Source organism: Notolabrus celidotus, chromosome 17, assembly GCF_009762535.1.
Source record: "Notolabrus celidotus isolate fNotCel1 chromosome 17, fNotCel1.pri, whole genome shotgun sequence".
Taxonomy (NCBI): domain Eukaryota; kingdom Metazoa; phylum Chordata; class Actinopteri; order Labriformes; family Labridae; genus Notolabrus; species Notolabrus celidotus.
This window is the reverse complement of record NC_048288.1, coordinates 7,325,275-7,342,930: the sequence shown is the minus strand read 5'-3', so window position 1 is coordinate 7,342,930 and position 17,656 is coordinate 7,325,275. Positions and strand designations below refer to the sequence as shown.

General features: G+C 40.0%; 2 protein-coding genes across 5 annotated transcripts in view; both read left to right on the top strand.

Annotated features, from left to right (window-relative positions):
* neto1l (neuropilin (NRP) and tolloid (TLL)-like 1, like) overlaps positions 1-9,307 on the top strand; it is a 117,260-nt gene extending 107,953 nt beyond the window's left edge. Inside the window, exons 10-13 of one of the 4 annotated variants that reach the window (XM_034705828.1) lie at positions 258-371; positions 2,687-3,314; positions 4,150-4,224; positions 8,766-9,307. In XM_034705828.1, the coding sequence (XP_034561719.1) occupies positions 258-371; positions 2,687-3,314; positions 4,150-4,210 (803 nt within the window). In that variant the 3' untranslated portion in view covers positions 4,211-4,224; positions 8,766-9,307. Of the gene's footprint in view, positions 1-257; positions 372-2,686; positions 3,315-4,149; positions 4,225-6,432; positions 7,485-8,765 lie in introns of those variants that run through there. The other 3 variants (XM_034705827.1, XM_034705829.1, XM_034705826.1) reach the window with 3 other exon arrangements.
* Positions 9,308-11,385: 2,078 nt separating this feature from the next.
* Positions 11,386-17,282, top strand: timm21 (translocase of inner mitochondrial membrane 21). Its single transcript, XM_034706868.1, has 6 exons — positions 11,386-11,948; positions 13,307-13,369; positions 13,491-13,588; positions 13,808-13,881; positions 16,588-16,693; positions 16,870-17,282. The coding sequence occupies exons 1-6, from the start codon at positions 11,642-11,644 to the stop codon at positions 16,960-16,962; spliced, it is 741 nt and encodes a 246-aa protein (XP_034562759.1). The 5' UTR covers positions 11,386-11,641; the 3' UTR covers positions 16,963-17,282.
* Positions 17,283-17,656: the final 374 nt, after the last annotated feature.

Sequence of the window (17,656 nt, the reverse complement as noted above, 5' to 3'; positions counted from 1 at the left end):
AGTAATGCCCGTCCAAATTTATTTCCTGAAGAATCTGGCACACTGGAACTTCTCCTCAGCTCTACTTCAAATACTGATTTGTGCTGCAGCATAACCAAATGTCCAGCATATTAGCTGGTGTCAGTGAAAGGAAATGTAATAAAAGTTTCACCACCTGTAAGGATGAGATGGAAGCACAGCAGGTTTCAGTAAACTTTGATTGTGAACAGCTCTCAGTGCCGTAGCATTAATGTTGATTTGTTTTGTCCTCTCTCCAGCTCCATGTGATGCAGATGCCTTCTTCTGTCACAGTAACATGTGCATCAACAACACGCTGGTGTGCAACGGCATGCAGAACTGTGTCTACCCCTGGGATGAGAACCAATGTAAAGGTGAGTGTTTGGAGCTGAGCTGAAAGGTTTCAGCACCATGGAGAGAGACGCACTGTGAGGGGCTAGGTTTCATTTTTCAGCACCATGGACAGCGACAGGGAGTCAGATCCATCTGTAAGCTTGAACAGATTTGCTGTGCTTTTAGTTCTGAGCCTGATACACTTTTACAACTATCACCACTGCTTCGGCTGTCTGTAGAGCTGTGGACATTTTTATCAATGCCCTCATCACACTGCTTCAACTGTTCAACTGTACACATTTTTTTAACAGATTAATTTAATATAAAATGCATATTTCTCCCAAGAGACCACCAATATTTAGAAAACATAATCAATCTGACTTGAGACCTGGCAAGTTAATCAAACTTTTACTGTAAGTTGTATTATTCTTTTTTTTTAAAGAGCTTTGCTCAATTCAAAGCCTTTTTTTTCGTCTTCAAGGCACTATCATTGTTTTTCAGTCAGCCTTCTTCCTGAAATAAGGGTACCCTACATGAACAAAGTATATTCTGCTGGTCTACTGTATCTCCAGAGTGATGATTGCTGTAGGTTTACGTCAGGTCGTTTCTTGAAATGTGTTCAGTTTTATTTTAAAAACAAAGACATGGATTAAAAAGAGACATCAGTTCAAACTGATCCAGTGATAACCATAGACTGAATATCATTAGAAAAAAAAAAGGAGGAATTATAGCACAATATGATGGAATGATTACGACCTTCTAACATTGAGAAAGTGAAACTTCTTCACTGACTGGTTTTGGTTCTTTTTTTCTGTGTTTCTACTCCCTCTCAGCAGCACCTGGTGTACTTCCTGACTTTGTGATGCTGTAACTTATTTCTTCTGCAACTCAATCTCTCACTCCCCCCAGCAGCCTCTGGATCTATACATTGATCCCTAGGTTTTAGCTTTGGCAACTCAAGTATACTTTATCAAAACCTCTTTCCCCTCAACTCTGTCTCCGTTTATAACAGCAGTAATAATTATCTGAAATGCATGAACTCTGGTGTAAAGTCTGTCTTCTCTGCATTATATCACTAAATAATTAGTCTTCTTTCCCTTGACCTTTTATGACCCACGACTGCTTCAAGTACATAAAGTACAATGAGATCTATACTTTAGTTTCTCGTAGCACTGTAGCTTTGAAACTCCCACGGCAGTAAATAAACATGCTTGTGATGCTAATTAAACTGTTGTGCTTGGCTAAGAGTGAAGATGTGTTCTGCTGCATTTTTCTTCCAAACAAATGCATCCACATACCCTTTAACCTGCTGCAGTTTCTCTTTTTGAACTCTTTTGATGCAGTAAATTCTCAGCCCTGTAGTTACTCTTCTTTTAGACAGGACTAAAAAGCTCCACACAAAGACGTCTGTGTAGTATGCAGGACTGTAACTCCGAGGCTTTAACCAGAACAAGTGACAAATTGAATTAATTAAGTATAATTGAATCCTGCAAGACTGAGTCCTCACTCAGACTGAGTTACCTTTCCACTCTACTGTCTGAGATTGAAACTCTGCAGAACCCAGCAAAAGGAGGCCATGTTTCTCTGCCTGTTACTCCGTCCTCTGCCTTGTCTCCGCTCTGGTACTGCACAGGACCACCACAGCGCCCACATTTGTCCTCATTAGTGGCGAAATGTCAGGCTTTCTCCATTTCTCCTTTACACTTCTGAATGTAACCATTCAGTGTCATTGAGGCGCAGTGTGCTGTGCTACATGTTCATCCAGCATTTAAATGTCACAGATCTCACGGCTCTCCGAACACTGTTAGTCTGCAGCACTGTGGTGGTTTCCCTTGTGATACAGTGACTGTAGTGATGACCCAACAGGACCTTTTTGTCCACGTTTCTGATTGCTCATGAAAGATGTGGCCTTTACTTTGTACACGATGAGGTCCATTGGTTAGATTTCTCTCTTTGATGGTGCCATGGATTATAACTGACCATTTTCTAAGCCCCGCCTCCTTCAGCCTGTGTTGCTTTCCCTGCCAAACTGCAGAAACTCATATCTTGCCTATTTGCGTAACTTCAAGACTCTCATTACACTAATTTTAAGACACATTTATCGGCAAGACCAGATTTAACATTTAGGTAGATTTAACATTTAGTTAGCTCTGGGTTTTATGTTTTTGCCTGGTCATAGATGTAAAGATATGACTTGACAATCACTTTTCACCTGGTTAATTGATAAAAAGTTAACTTCTAGTAATAGTAAACTACAGTAGGTAATCACAGGTGTGTTTTCTTCACTGTGTGAGGTTTCATGAGCGTTTTTCTTGGTTTTAAGGTAATTTTTCCTGTAAAATTTTCTTCTTTACAGAAAAGAGGAAAGCCAACATCCTGGACAACCTGAACAACACAAACGGAACGATTATCGGTGTCACTTGTTGCATCGTCCTCATCCTCCTCATCGTCTCCGTCATCGTCCAGATCAAGCAGCCACGTAAAAAGTACATCCTGCGGCGTGAGGACTTTGATCCCACCATGTTCCAGGAGGTTTTCGAGCCACCTCATTACGAGCTGTGTACGTTACGGAGCGCCACCGCAGCCGCAGCCACCTCAGCGGACTTAGTCGACCTAGCTGAAGACTTTGAGAACTACCACGCCCTCCGCCGTGCCTCCTCCCGCTGCGTCCACGATCACCACTGCGGCTCCTCCTCCAACCCCGGCTCCGCCCACATATCCCAGCTGTCACTCAGTGGACGAGGCAGCCGGGGGAACTTGAGCGCTCGAGACGCTGCGGCGGCTACCATCCTCACAGACCTTCCACAGCCGCCCATGTCGGTGCGGCCCTTGCTGCCGACCACAGGAAACCGCAGGAGCATCTTGGTCATGAAGCACAGCTACTCGCAAGACGCCGCGGACACTGGATGTGACCTGGACGACGACCTGGACGAAGTTCCCACTACCAGCCACCGGCTTTCACGCCACGAAAAGGCAGTACAGCGGTCAGTATCCATAGATTTCTGATGAGGAAAAGTCAACACCTGTGGGGATGTTTGAAATGTGTGTGGGATACTTGCATTTCTTTTTGTTTTCCTCTTTTGTTTGCTTGGTTCTTACTCTAATTCTCTTTTATTTTGAGATTACAGCAAGCTTCTTTTGCATTGATTCTCTTTCCTCCTCCCTTTTTATCATTAGAAAGCTTTGATTTTCACAAAGGGCTAAATTATGATCCTGCATGCCCATCTTTGAACATGTCAAGTGTGCCCCTCCAAGTTTTACTGAAAAATTTATGAACTCTACTTTACTGTAAGGTCTAAATGAAGTCTTTAAGCAAATTCAAACCTTATTTTATAAGATATTAATTTTGTTATTAGTCCGGTTCAAGCTGTTAACACAAGGGCTCTAAGTCGTGCCTCATAAGGATGATTAACTTCATTGATATTTTTGCAAATCAGTATAAATTATGCATTTTTATGTCTAGCTTTGATACTGATAATATCACCTAAATCCATGAAGCTAAATATTTTGGCATGAAAAAGATTTTATATCTAAAAAGGAGGTATTTTACTGTGTACTTGCACTTTGACTGCTTGGAAAGTAATCGTTTATGTTTACAAAAACACAATGTGAAGGTATATTTTGGCTAAAAATAGGTGCATGCACTTTCTGTGTGCTCTGAGTGTTCTTCTTGACTGTTGATTAACTTTCCACAAGTTTGCATGCAAAGCTCCCAGAGACTAGAAACGTTTCTTGCTGTGATGTAGTAGCACATTATGCATTCTGACCTCTCTATGCAAAAGGAGTTTGATATTAAATGAAAGAGCCATGACATTTCAGGTTCTGCCTCATTGGCTCTTTGAGCAAACATGAATCAGAGTACAACACAACTAGGGTCTAAGAGACAATCTCAAGGTAAGCACCCTTATCCAACAATCAACATCTTTATATGTCGTGTAGTCATCATTTGCCCAGTCAGTATATACTTTTATGTATTTTCTTTCTTTTCTTTTTCTGTGACTTCTGCGCGGGTTTTTCTTTCACTTTTTTATGTTTTGATTATTGTTCATTTTCACCAAGATGGTTTTCCTGCTTGCGGCCATCTTGCCCTCCTACTGAGTTTGTTTGAAGTCTTTGTGATGCTTGAGTTTACTGTATGTCCTCCAGAGGTCATATACTGTCACCCAGTGGTTACTCATTAGCATGGACTTTTTGTTTTTAATCATCTTGAGTTAAAGCTGTTATTGAATAAATATGTCTAACCTGTGCACTTTCTCCCTGTAGGCCTACAATAATGAATTTACATGAGTTTGTTAAAGTTATATTAAAGCACACGTGGAAGCAGACACATATCCAAATGTTTTCATAAAACTTGATAAGCGGAGTTTTTGCACACACTAACAAAAGCACTTGAACTGTATTAATACAGCGGCTAGTTTGCTCTGAAATCATGCTAAGGGGGGTTAGCTCAAATGGCCATACTGATAGTTTCAACTTTTATAACTTTTATCTATCAGCATAAAAACTCATAACTAATGACTTCAAATGCATCAACAGCTAAGGCGGAGCAGCAACGACTGGCTAGTGCAGGTAGAAAGAGCTATCACTGTGGGGTTAGCTTAGCAGGTTAGCTCAATAGCCCATAGAGTCTACTGAAAAGGTAATGCAGATTCTCACACTTACTTCATTCTGCAGCATACCATTCACTGTAAGATGCTAGGTCTCAAAACAGCTAGATTATATTCAGGTAAACAGTTTAACCTGCACCAACTTTCTAGCATGTTAGCACTGCATCACATAAAGGGAAACATAGTAATATCATGTTCACTTTAATGTGATTTTTTCAACTTAGCAACCATTAAGTTCACTTTTGTGTCTTTTAACCCTAGAACACTATCGCTAACGCTGGGTGTTTTTCCCCCGATATAATATACCCAAAAAAAAGTACTTGTCATCAAAATATATCAAAATATGACAATACATGACAAATTAGAGTAGTGCTATTTTATTTTAAACTGTGCTATGTCTAACAAAATGAAAAATATGTATCAACGGGGGACCCTAAATAAATGGTCCAAAATTACTGACAAATTTGGAATTCTGGACCAAAAATTCCTTATAACAAAAAATGATGAAACTGGAAACTTGGTGTTTGGTCCACCTATTCCTGGGACATTTGAGACTTCCCTGGTGAAGACACAGTCTCCTTGACACACAAACAGCTGCAGGAGAAAATCACCCGAACACGTGCCTGTAGGAAAAAGCGGGTTTTGGAATAGGACGAGTGACGATGCTGAAGCTACCCAGGGACCCATGACACTCAGACAAATGCAACATAATGAAAATCATGTAAATGTGTTTGCTCGTGTGAAAATCACCAGGCGATAGTGTTCTAGGGTTAAAACTATAACTCTATGATTTAAGCTAGTCCCTTGTTAAATGCCAACTTTACCTAATTTCTAACGTTAGCTAATAAGTTAGTTCAATATTCTGTTTTAAATCAAAACATGGCCCTCAAGATTTTCCCTGACCGTCGTCCTTTCAGCGTCTAATCATTCAAAAAGACATTGACACATTACAGTTTATGAGCTAGCTTACATTTATAGGATTAGTAACCTATGACCACGCTAGTAGGGCAACATGATAGCATTTTAGCTAACAACCCTGAGTTTGACTTTGGAGCAAACCGGCAGCCGTGCAAATACGATGAATTGAGATAACTGAAGCATCTCCTTGATGTCGTTACAAGATGTCACAGATCAACATGCTGATATGAAGACTGCTCTGTAGTGTTGCATGACTTATGTCACTTGTAGCATTTGATTGTGTTTGGTTTACTGTGAGCCATATTTATGCCTGTGTGTAACACTCAATGCGATTGCTCCACGACTTTGCAGTAAGCACTATATCATTCATATAAAGAAGTTGAGTTAAAAACCTTGAGATCAGTAACAGATAAATAAAGTAGTGGAAGTTAATGTTTGCAGCTTCATGCTTGAATGTAATGGAGCAGTCACATAAAGTGCTACTCAGTGTTTTGTCTCTAGCGTGAAAAATGTGCCGTCCTGTTGTGTGTGTGTCTGCTTATGTTCTACATTATGTTGCATTGTCTCCATCATGTAGACTTCTTGAGAATAGTGCAATCCTGGATCAGTACGAACGGGCGTCACTGAAATATGAGAAAACGGAGCGGAGATTTACACCAGCATGATGCTGATGATGATGATGATGATGATGAAGGGACACTTTGCTGACAGTACACTGAATTTGTGGGACTAGATGAAAATCCTTCAGCTGCAGTGCTGTGAGATTATTGAAACAAGTCAGCTCTGTCTGTACTGGAGTCATTTTTGTCTCACTAAACACAAAGGACCTTCCCAACGAGCTCGACTATTCATAACTGAGACTTTAAATTTGGTATGTTAGCTGGAAACATCTGTCACTGTCATAGATCTCTCACTTATACCAAAATGAATGTGATCAAACATCTTTCAGCTCATTTTTAATTAAGCATGTATTCTTTTAAATAACGGCGAACATATGATTTTAATGGCTCATCATAGATGCTTGCAGTTTGTCATTTCTTAGAAGAGTTTTAGAGAAAAGTTGACTTTATTAAGAACTAACCTGAATAGATCTAACACTGTCAGAGTAACCTGAAGGAGTTTAATTTGGCTAACAATAAAATGCCGAGTGGCTTGTGCATGCTTATTTTATACCCATAAAAGCATTAACACACTAACATTAAGGAATAAAAAGCCCCCATTTACTAACACATAACTCATGTAGACATGAAAAGGGTGAAAAAGCATCATCAAAGTTTAAGGCATTGCATGTCGTCACCTAGCTTGGTCGAAGAGAGCTGCGCAAGAACATTTCAACATTTTCTGTTCAGAACAAACTCCCTTTAAAATCCTTTGACTAACTCTTTGGCAGGCTGTTTGTTCAGTTTCTCTTTCTGATTGGCGATGTATTTACGTCATGTCTGTTTGTCTTCTCTCTTCTACTGTAGGAGCTTAATATCTTTGTATTAAAATAAACTTTTCTACTAGGGCTAATTGAAAGGATGACAGTTTTTACAGTTACTCCAGTGACCTTTCAGGGCTGATTTTACTGATGCTTTGTAAAATTAAAAACAATAAAGCTTCACATTTTCTTTGTTTTGTTGAATTTGATCCGTAGTTTCTCTGCCTGTTTTTAATGTTTCCTCAAATTGTCACATATCCATGTCTCACGTCATGTGTTTTTGGATGCTGGGATGTTTGTTTGCTCTAGAAAGAAACAAACCAGGACAACAGAATGAATCCTAGAGAGGCGGAGATAGTAATTGACTTGTGTGTGTTTGTCCTAAAGAGATCAATAGATTATATAGTGCAGAAGAGACAGATTAAAGCTAGGGTTGGTAGTTTGGAAAAATAGCATGAATTTGAATGTAGCATTTCCTCAGGACTCCCCCCCCCTTCCCCTTGGAGCTCCTCCAAAACAACGCCCCCGTTCACATGCACGAGCGCCACTGTTTGGCGTGGGCCGCTGACTCATGTCTCACTCAGCGGTAAGAAAACACCAAAACATTCTCATAGTGAAAGTTAAAAACACAAACAAACATGAAATGTATGCTTTGCAGGAGGCGGGCAGAACGGCAAGACGGGATTTGATTGGTTTCATAATTTGGCTCCTAATGGCAGGGATTGGTTGGTGTTTTCCCAGGTTTACTCCGGCTATAGATAGTGGCTTTTTTTTCGCTCTTTTTTAAGAACACATTATGTATTGATTGCCATCAGGACATGAAGATCATTTTAACCAGTATAACAAAAACTTTATCTAAATCTGACTACCAACCCCAGCTTTAAGTCATGCTTTAATAACTGGATTTGGAGGCCTGCATTATGTGTAAAGGAATATGAGTCAAAGATGTGTGAGCACAATGACATTAACATACAACTCACACACTTGCTTGTGACTTATTTTGTCTCGCGCTCTGTCATTGTCTGAATATTACTTTTTATTGTATCGGCCATCTGTGTGTACATTCTTTCTGTATTGAATGTCATGTATGTATTATTTACATCCATGCTCTTCACTCTGTTTTCCTCCATGTCATAATCATCAACAGGCGCATATTTCTGCAGACTCTGAATAAAATGTTTCTTTTGTATACATACATCACACGGCTGTCTCTGTTTGTCTTTCTGTTTCACAATTATTCCAACATTTTATTTAGATACTCAAAGTGTTCAAAACTGCTCGCAGACACATCCACCTCTCTCTTTTCTGAACTCTCTCTCGCTCCTACACACACACATACGCAGTCATCTACCAGTATATAAATAGAAGTAGGCACCTCAGTAAATAGGTAAGTCTGAACCAATTTGATCACAAACACAGGCAGGCAGCATATGAGAAGAGTAGAGGACCGAGAACAGACTAAAAGTAATAGTGTTTTCATTTCTCTGCAGATACATCAGACAGATGCATCATTCCTCTGCATCTTGCCAAGTTTGACAGCATTTGGAGATCAGGTTTCTCTCCCTTGCATCGTGAGCGAACTGTTGTCCTGAGTAACTTTACAAATGTAGAGTGTCGTGATGAGAAACAATGTTGAAAAAAAAAAAGGTTTGTGATGTGTGCATCAAGGTTTTCTTCTTTGCTTTGGACTCCAGAGGTGCATTTTCCCTTCCTGTGCTCCACAAGTGACTCGGGTTGATGAGCCATGGGACTCTGATCACTTCGGGACTGAAACTTTGGTTATGGAAAAATAAGCGTACCTTTAATGTAAAGTTGTTCATGGAGAAAATAAAAACAGAATCAGGTTTTTTAAAATAATTTTCATGTAACCATCAAGATATGAAATGGCATATTTCAGCTGCTGATTTTAAAGTCTATTTCTTATGTTGGTGTCTTTACGGTAGAGAAGCAGGTTGTTTCAGTACGATGACAGGAAGCCTTGATGACAAGATGAAAAGATTGAATGTTTGAAATAAAGTCATGTTTAACTTCATAACTAGGTGCATACATAATTCTACCACCTAACCTTTATTTACTCTCCTCTCACTTATCTGGTTTATGGACTTAATTTGTCTTTCTGTCCTTCTCTTTGTCAAACTCCATTGTGTTTTTTTAACTTGTTTGCATATTTCTTTAATAATATTAAGAAAATGCTGGAGATAACTTTTTCAATAAACTAATGTTTACTGATTTCACTCTGTTTATTGTGTCTGTTTTTCCTGCTCAGGGTCATGTTGCACAGAGAAAAATGAGGCCATGACTGCAATCAATTCAAGGGAGGCTTGCTTCAAACAATAATAATAATAATGCTTGAACAATAAGTGTATTTATATGAAACAATTTCAGCAATTCAAAAACTATACTTAGGTATTTATGTTTCAGTTTTTAAACTATATTAACTTTGAGCATATAAAAGTAGCTTTTATGTAATTTTTGTAATTTATTTATTATAGGATAGCCCTTTGAGATGCAGCATCTCAAGGGGGTAATCACAAAAAAAACAATCATGATACAAAAACCCTGCAGCCATTTATGCATACATATAATGTTCTGCAGTTTACTGATGGATCATCAGATGATAACATGTCCCCCAGAGTTTCAAAAGCACAAAACAAACATAGAAATAGTCTTAACTTAACACGCTAATGCAGCCATTGGCAGCATGGCATATTTGTTCTGACCCATAACAGTGAACAGCCTATTGTTAATGTCTTAAAATCTATGATCAAATATCCTTACCACAAAAGATAGATGGGGTGCACAGTGTTGTAGTGGTTAGCCTCACAGCAACAAGGTTCAAATCCTATCTGGGGCTCTCTGTGAGGAGTTTGCATGTTCTCTACTTACGTGCAAGGGTTCCCTGCTGATAATTTGGCTTCCTCTCAAAGCCCAAAGAAATGCTTGTTAGCTTAGGTTAGGTAAATCGGTCAATGTTTATTTCTGCTGTAAAGATCGGCTTTTATGAGTTGGTGTGTATGTGGTTTCCGTTACTTCAGGAGCCAGACTCAAGCGGATCCTCACTGAACTGCAGTTTTTAGCACTTCCGCATTGGACTCAAATTTTTAGACCGGAGGTCGCTGCTTGGTTTGTATGTGGTTTCCGGTGTTTCTGAAGACAGCCTCAAGTGGATTCTCAATGAACTGCAGTTTATGAAACTTCTGCATGGGCTTTATATTTTGAGACCAGAGGTTAGTGCTTTGTATGGACACATTTCCACACAGGGCTTCCGTATAATACCCAAGTGGCAACTCCCGTCTAAGAATATGAGACCAATGCGGAAGTGATAAAAACTGCAGTTCATCGAGGATCTGCTTAGGGTTTGGCTCCGGAAGTACCAGAAACCACATACACACCAATTCATAAAAGACGATCTTTACAGCAGAAATAAACATGTTTACAGCCTGGTACAAAAGACGAGTGAAGTCTGGATAGCTCATTTCTCGATCGCCACACACTGTAGGGGTGTTAATTTTTATCTAACGTGGCAATTTCAAAGATATTTAAATTACAAGTCTTCCAATGAGAAGCACAGCTGACTTGATTGACAGGCGGGAACACTGTAGATGTTGGCGAGGAGGCTTAAAGCCCGCCTCTTTACGTCACACTCGCTTGACAGCAGCAATATGGCTGCCGCCGCCGATTGGCCTCAAAGGGCTTCCGTATAATACCAATAAAACTGTAACTGCTTTAAAAATCTCATAAAATCAGAATCAGAATCAGCTTTATTTATTGGCCAGGTATGCTTGAACACACAAGGAATTTGACTTAGGTAAACTGTGCTCTCTTTGTACAAGACATAAGAATAAGACATACAAATAAAAATAAACATGTAATAACAATAACATCAGCTATAAATACAAAACAACAACAAATAGGCATATGCACAGCATAACTTTATACACTATTAGTTTTTTTAGAATATTATACTGTATATCTTAATCACATTTACCTAACTAACAGCTGTTAGTAATGCTATGAGTGTTATCTGGATGTGGAGGGTTTCATTCAAAGGTGAACGCTGGATGATGTGTTATAAAAACTCAGTTTCCCATGAACCCTCTGAACATTACGTGACGTCAACAGAATGCGCCATGAGAGTAGTATTTACATGAATGACACCCCCGTAGCCCACTATGTGAGCTATGTGTGTGAGTTAGTATAGTAAGCAGTTCATTCATGTTGTACAAAGCTTCATTTTTCTAATATTTTAACAGCCTACTGCAGGATACTGAGGTGCAGCCTGCTAGCTGTCGTGCTACTACTCGCCTAGCTTTCTTTGCAGGTTAACAAGAGTTCAATGTGCAGCTAACTCATAGAGGACAGTATCATGGCTTACACGCAGATATTGAGAGCTCTGCACCGGAATCTGCAGCAGACTGCTTCACAGTCCTCCGTGCAGAAATGCTTTCTGATCCACACACACAGGGCGGTGTCGACAGGGTCCAGACTGACCTTCCACAGGAGCGGGGAGGCTCCCTCGTCTGTCCCCGCTCTGAGCTGCTTCATCCAGGCGCAGACTCGGCGAGGTTTCACCCTCAACTACTCAGACAGAAACAAAACCAGCCCCGAGGACAGAGACAGATCCGTGTCCAGGTATCAGGGTGGAAGTCCAAAACACTCAGCCTCTCAGAAAGGTGAGCAAGGAGCTGGCGGACAGATGCGATGTGTCCACTTTTCTGTTTGCTCTAATTCACAATAAGATAAATCCACACATGGCAGCAACAGGTCTTATATTGAGTTCATAACAGAAGGAATGTTTCCTTATACAGTAGCATTACATATTTAAGATATAAAGATCATTTCCCTGCTGCAGTAGTTTCCAGTGCTTATTATACACGTGTTCGTTCAGTAGCCTATTATTTATTTTAGGGGTGGGTGGTATGGTGGCCCCAAAATGCAAAACACAAGAACAAATAAGAAAACAACAACAACGAAGAAAACACAGCGACCTTAACTTGTTACAGAAAAGCTTCCTGTCTGCTGTGACAGGATTGTCTCAACAGATCTTGAAGTAATGTCATTGTGTTGACTAATTTGTAGTCTTGTTTTTTGTTGTTATGTTTTCTGATTTGTTGATGTGTTTTCTTATTTGTTGTTGTGATTTGCACTTTAGGGCCATCATAGTGGACAGGGCAGGACAACCTGCAATACGTTGCTATACGATACCCTGCGATATGGTACATTACAAGATGATATGGTACCCGATACATTGCCCACAATAACGGTAATGATAATAATAATGATACTTTTATTCGTATACCACTTTTCAATACAAGTAACAAAGTGTTTCAGAAAAACAATGAAAACAGACACTAAAAGCAGAGAGGCAATAAAACCAAACAAACTGTAAAAGCAGAGGTAAAACGTTAAAAATCAGAATATCCATCCATCCATTTTCTTCAGCTTATCCAAGACTAGTTCATGGGGGCAGCAGTCTGAGCAACTTGACCCAGACATGCCTCTTCTAAGCAACATCCTCCAGCTTATCCTGGGGAATCCCGAGGCGTTCCCATGCCAAATGGGATATGTAGTCCCTCCACTGAGTTCTGGGTCTACCTCGAGGTCTCCATCCAGGCGGACATGCCCGGATTGCCTTCAGAGGGAGGCGTCGAGGAGGCATCCTCATCAGATCCCTGAAACCACCTCAGCAAACTCATTTCGATCCAAATAATTCACAAAATAAAACCTTTACTATAAAGGTGTGTCTTGATTAAAGAAATACAATTAGAGACTGACTGTGCGATTAATGTAATGTAATGTCAGGATACAGGGAGATAATCTACAAGATAATTATTTAATGACTCATCTCAGTATCTCATGAACTAAAGAATGCAAAATGCCCCTAAAACATGACATGCAGGATTATTGTCATTAGAGCCGCTGCAATGACATATAATTTGAAACTATAACCTACAGATGTTGTTCATTTTACACAAAGTTTGTGTTACAGTTAACATCCAACAGTTAATTCATCATCTTTCATATTTTTTAGTAAAAGACGCGGGCAGGGACTTCACCTACCTGATCATCATTCTCATCGGGCTTGGAGTGACAGGTAACCACTGCTTCAAGACTTCACACACTTCCATCACAGAGAAGCACATTTATAATCGAATCACAAATCAGATAACAGATCCAACTACTAATGTTTGTTGGTCTGTGTGTTTGTGCTTTAGGGGGGCTGTTGTATGTGGTTTTCCAGGAACTGTTTTCATCCTCAAGTCCAAATAAAATCTATGGGAAAGCCTTCAACAAAGTCCGGTTGGACCCCGAGGTAAGCCAAAAACTGTCCCTCCACAACACTCAAGAATGTTTCCCTTTCAACAGCTCATAACTTTACAAATGTTCTTTATGCAGCGTAACATTACGGCATGAATCTAGGGGTTATGTTGTGTTTGTCTGTTGCTAAGTCATTTCTTTCTCTGGTTAACCAGGCTCAGGGTAATTCATTCTTGTACAATAAAACATTTGTGTTTTTTGTGGGAAAACGTAGGTGATTGGTGCATTTGGGGAGCCAATCAAGTGTTACGGGGAAACTACACGCCGAGGAAGGAGACAGCAAGTCAGGTGAGATGTTATTGTGCTGTTGATTATATATCCAGGAAATATTGAATCACAGTCAAATTCTGTCAAATTCAGGCACAGTATTATTACCATACGTTTTTTTTTTTTTATGTCGTACTGATAAGCCAGTGAAATAATGTTATCATGTCTTCAATCAAATCAAGAGTACTAACATAGCACAAGAAGGAAGGAAATGTGTGTTTGGTAGATTATTTCTTTATTGTAATAATGCTTCTTGGCAATAGATCTTATAGCGTTGGAAGGCCTGCTTATGTCTCTTTTAAATGGAGCCATGTGTGTAAGCAACATGGATTTGTGGGATGAGCAGCAGAGCTGAGTTTGTTGGTTGCGCCCATGAAACATTTGCTAAATCTCTGCCTAACAGCTCATTCTGCTGTCTCTATTGACTCTTGTTTTGTGCGTCTGGTGTCCCCAGGTGTTAACAATCAGGTGCCTGATTGGCAGCACCTGTAAGCATGGGCCCTGATACACTGGTCAGCAGGGCTGTTTTCAAAAGGTCCTGCTACAGGGTGCATCTCAAAGCTCTAAACTGCAGTCTCCTGCTCCCCGCTCCTCTGCCGAACTGGAAGTACTTACTGACACGCCATTTTAACTTGCATCCCAAAGCTCTAAATGCTGCTGGAGGAGAGAGGAGAGAGGAGAGAGGAGAGAGGAGAGAGGAGAGAGGAGAGAGGAGACTGATTGTAGGAGGGATAATCAAGGAAACACAAGAGCAGACTTTGCGGAAGTCTTTTCTGTGACAGACACACCCCCTTATCAAATACCTAAATACTATTAACACAAAATACTGAACGCAAAATCATAAATTCAATATAACAGAGGATGGATTATGTTATATCTGATTAATTTTGTCAGATTCACTGTCTAATGAAATAGAGTAATAGAGTCTAATATCAGATAGAATATATATTAATGATCAGTTATTTCTTCTGTTAGTTTCCCCGTTTGTTCTCGTTTTCTACATGAAGAGAATAAAAGTCTGACAGCAAAGTTTGTCTGTTAGTAAAAACACTTGTTATATTTACAGTAAAGTTTCATATGAGGCTGATCATTAATGAGCACGAGGTTTGAAAAAAGTTGCATGGTTTCTATTTTCCCTTAAAGCAATAAATAATTTAATAATGAGGCATTTTAAAAGTGAATCGATCCGTGATGCTTCAGGACAGAATAAACAGAGAGCAGATTCTCTTCATGTGTAGGTGTGTGTTAAACAGGTAAACACAGAGACAGAGCTCTGTTACTGTTTATATTGATCAGAGTTATTACAGTGAACATGTGTACAGACACAAACAGCTGTTAAAGCCGTCATCACAAATCGACATCGCTTCACGTGACGCTCCGGAGGAAAGGACATTTTATTTCTCTCAATACAAATCTCCTCTCTCCTCTCCTCTCGTTTCATTTCCTCGCATCTCTGGTGGGCAGGACTAAGACGTGAGGAAACGACGTAAGGATGGATGTTTAGAGCTTTGAGATGCACAGTCTACCTACGAATGCAGTATGCAGTACGTACCGCATACTGCGTTTGAAGGTAGGATGTAGTACGACTGTTCTTTTTGATCTCTTTTGTAGTATGCTGAGGCGTTGCTGGATTACCAGTTTCAGAAAGCGGATTGGACACTGGTCAAGCTGATGGGGAAACTGCTTAGGAAGTGGTTTATATGAGATTTAATCATTGTTTAAAAACAAAGTGCCCCATCAGATACGGAAAAAAAGAAGAAGCATAACATTAGCACTGTGCATTGTGGGAAACATTACCCAAGAGAGACTTGTCCGCTGCATACTGAGAAATTTTCACGAGTCATCCGGGTAGTTTTGGCATACTGCAGATTTTGCTCTTGTTTACATACTACATACTGAATTTTGGCCAAATCAGGATATACTAGTTGTGTATTTGGCGGTTTGCATGCCACGTTTGACTGATCTGGATAGGTCCCGTGTGATAGGGCAACTTCAAGCTGGTGTTCCACAAAACCAAGTTGCAGCATTATTTGTAGTGAGCCCTGGTACCATTTCCAAAGCGACGACCAAGTTCCATATAACGGAGGATGCCAGAGACAGGCTGCGAAGTGGGCGTCCCAAGATGACGTGACCCGAAGAAGACTATTTCCTCACCCTGTCAGCACTCAGGAACCGTCGGCTGTCTCCTGTGGATTTGCAGTCAAGGTTTGCAGGACGATATGGCCAACGGCTCTCTGCCCAGACAATTCTGAACAGACTGCACGCAGCCAATCTGCGGTCTTCCATGACTGCCCTTCACCATCAGGCCCGTTTGAGCTGGTGTCAGCAACACGCGCACTGTAACCTGAACATGTGGAGGAACGTTATGTTCAGTAATGAGTCCAGATTCTGCCCACGGCAGTCAGATCGTAGGGTCAAAGTCTGGAGAAGACGTGCAGAACAATATGCTGATTGCTGCACAGATAGAATAACATCTTTTGGTGAAGGCAGTGTGATAGTGTTGGGGGTCAGCTCCCTCACTGGAAAAACAAGACTTGTCATCATTGGAGAAAATCTCAAAGACCCAAATGTCCTTACTTTTTGTGCTATGTTTAGATTCAATGCCATTGAATTCATATCTCTAGTTGTTGGATTTAAATACTGCACAGTGCTTTATGTATGTAAACATCTGTGTGATGTTAGTGCTGACATCAAATAGTAATTATATCTTGTGTGTTTCTGCTGTAGTCACATGGAGTACCTGAAAGGCGGTGTGAAGCACCTACAGCTGAAGTTTTACATCGAAGGCTCAGAGCCAGGCCGCAAGGGAACTGTGCATTCAGAGTCAAAGGAGGTTTGTATTTTATCTTTTAATACAGTTTATTAAATGGGCTTGACTGACCGAAGTGTTGGTGTTAATGTTAAGCTATCCCACATTCTTATTCATATTACCCAAGACTAAATTTGCAAAGTTGATACTTTGACAGTTATTTTGAAATTAACAACACTTTCCTACCTTGTGTTTTCCAGGATCCTGAAACCGGGAAATATGAGTTTCAGTATATTGTTGTGGAGGTAGACACCTATCCGAGACGAACCATCATTGTGGAAGATAACCGATAAGACACATTCAGGACACATGAGTGTTACGTCAGTGAAAAAACATTTATGTTTCTAAAAGTAACGGACAAGCAGCCAAAGATTGACACTGGATTAATTTCACTTTGATATAACAGTGCTGTTATGTTAGACGTTATTCGTTTTGAGTGATCTGGCTTTTGAACACCAACAAACTGGTCAGCGTATAGTGAGGAGCTTTGCAAAGCACAGCCTCTTTCACTGTAAATGATAATTGATTCTTATATATCATGGCTAATATTCATAATCGTGCAACAAAAGTTGAATTGCGCCAGAAAAAACTAATAAATGTTTTGAAAAAAAAATCTGTCTGTTGTATGTAGAGAAACTAAAATTACAATATCACTGTTGTTTTATTCCTGAGAGGGTTGGATCAAAACTGAAAGCGTAATGATCTGGGCTTCTGGTTTATTTTGGGGTTTCTGTTTTTGCAGCAGACGTTTATGCTTGAGGAGTTGTTTCAAACACTGTCCAATCTGTAAAAAGTTCAGGTTCCATATGTTCTACTTAAAAGTCCCATAAACACTTTTGTCTGTTTTTTCAATCTTCATTCTCACATGTTTTACCCCAAGGCTGTATTCGGTAGTCTTTGGAAATGGTAGATTGCATTTTTAGACAATGACCACCAGATGGAGGTAAGGAATCAAGATACAAGAAGAACCTGATATGACCTCTTAGA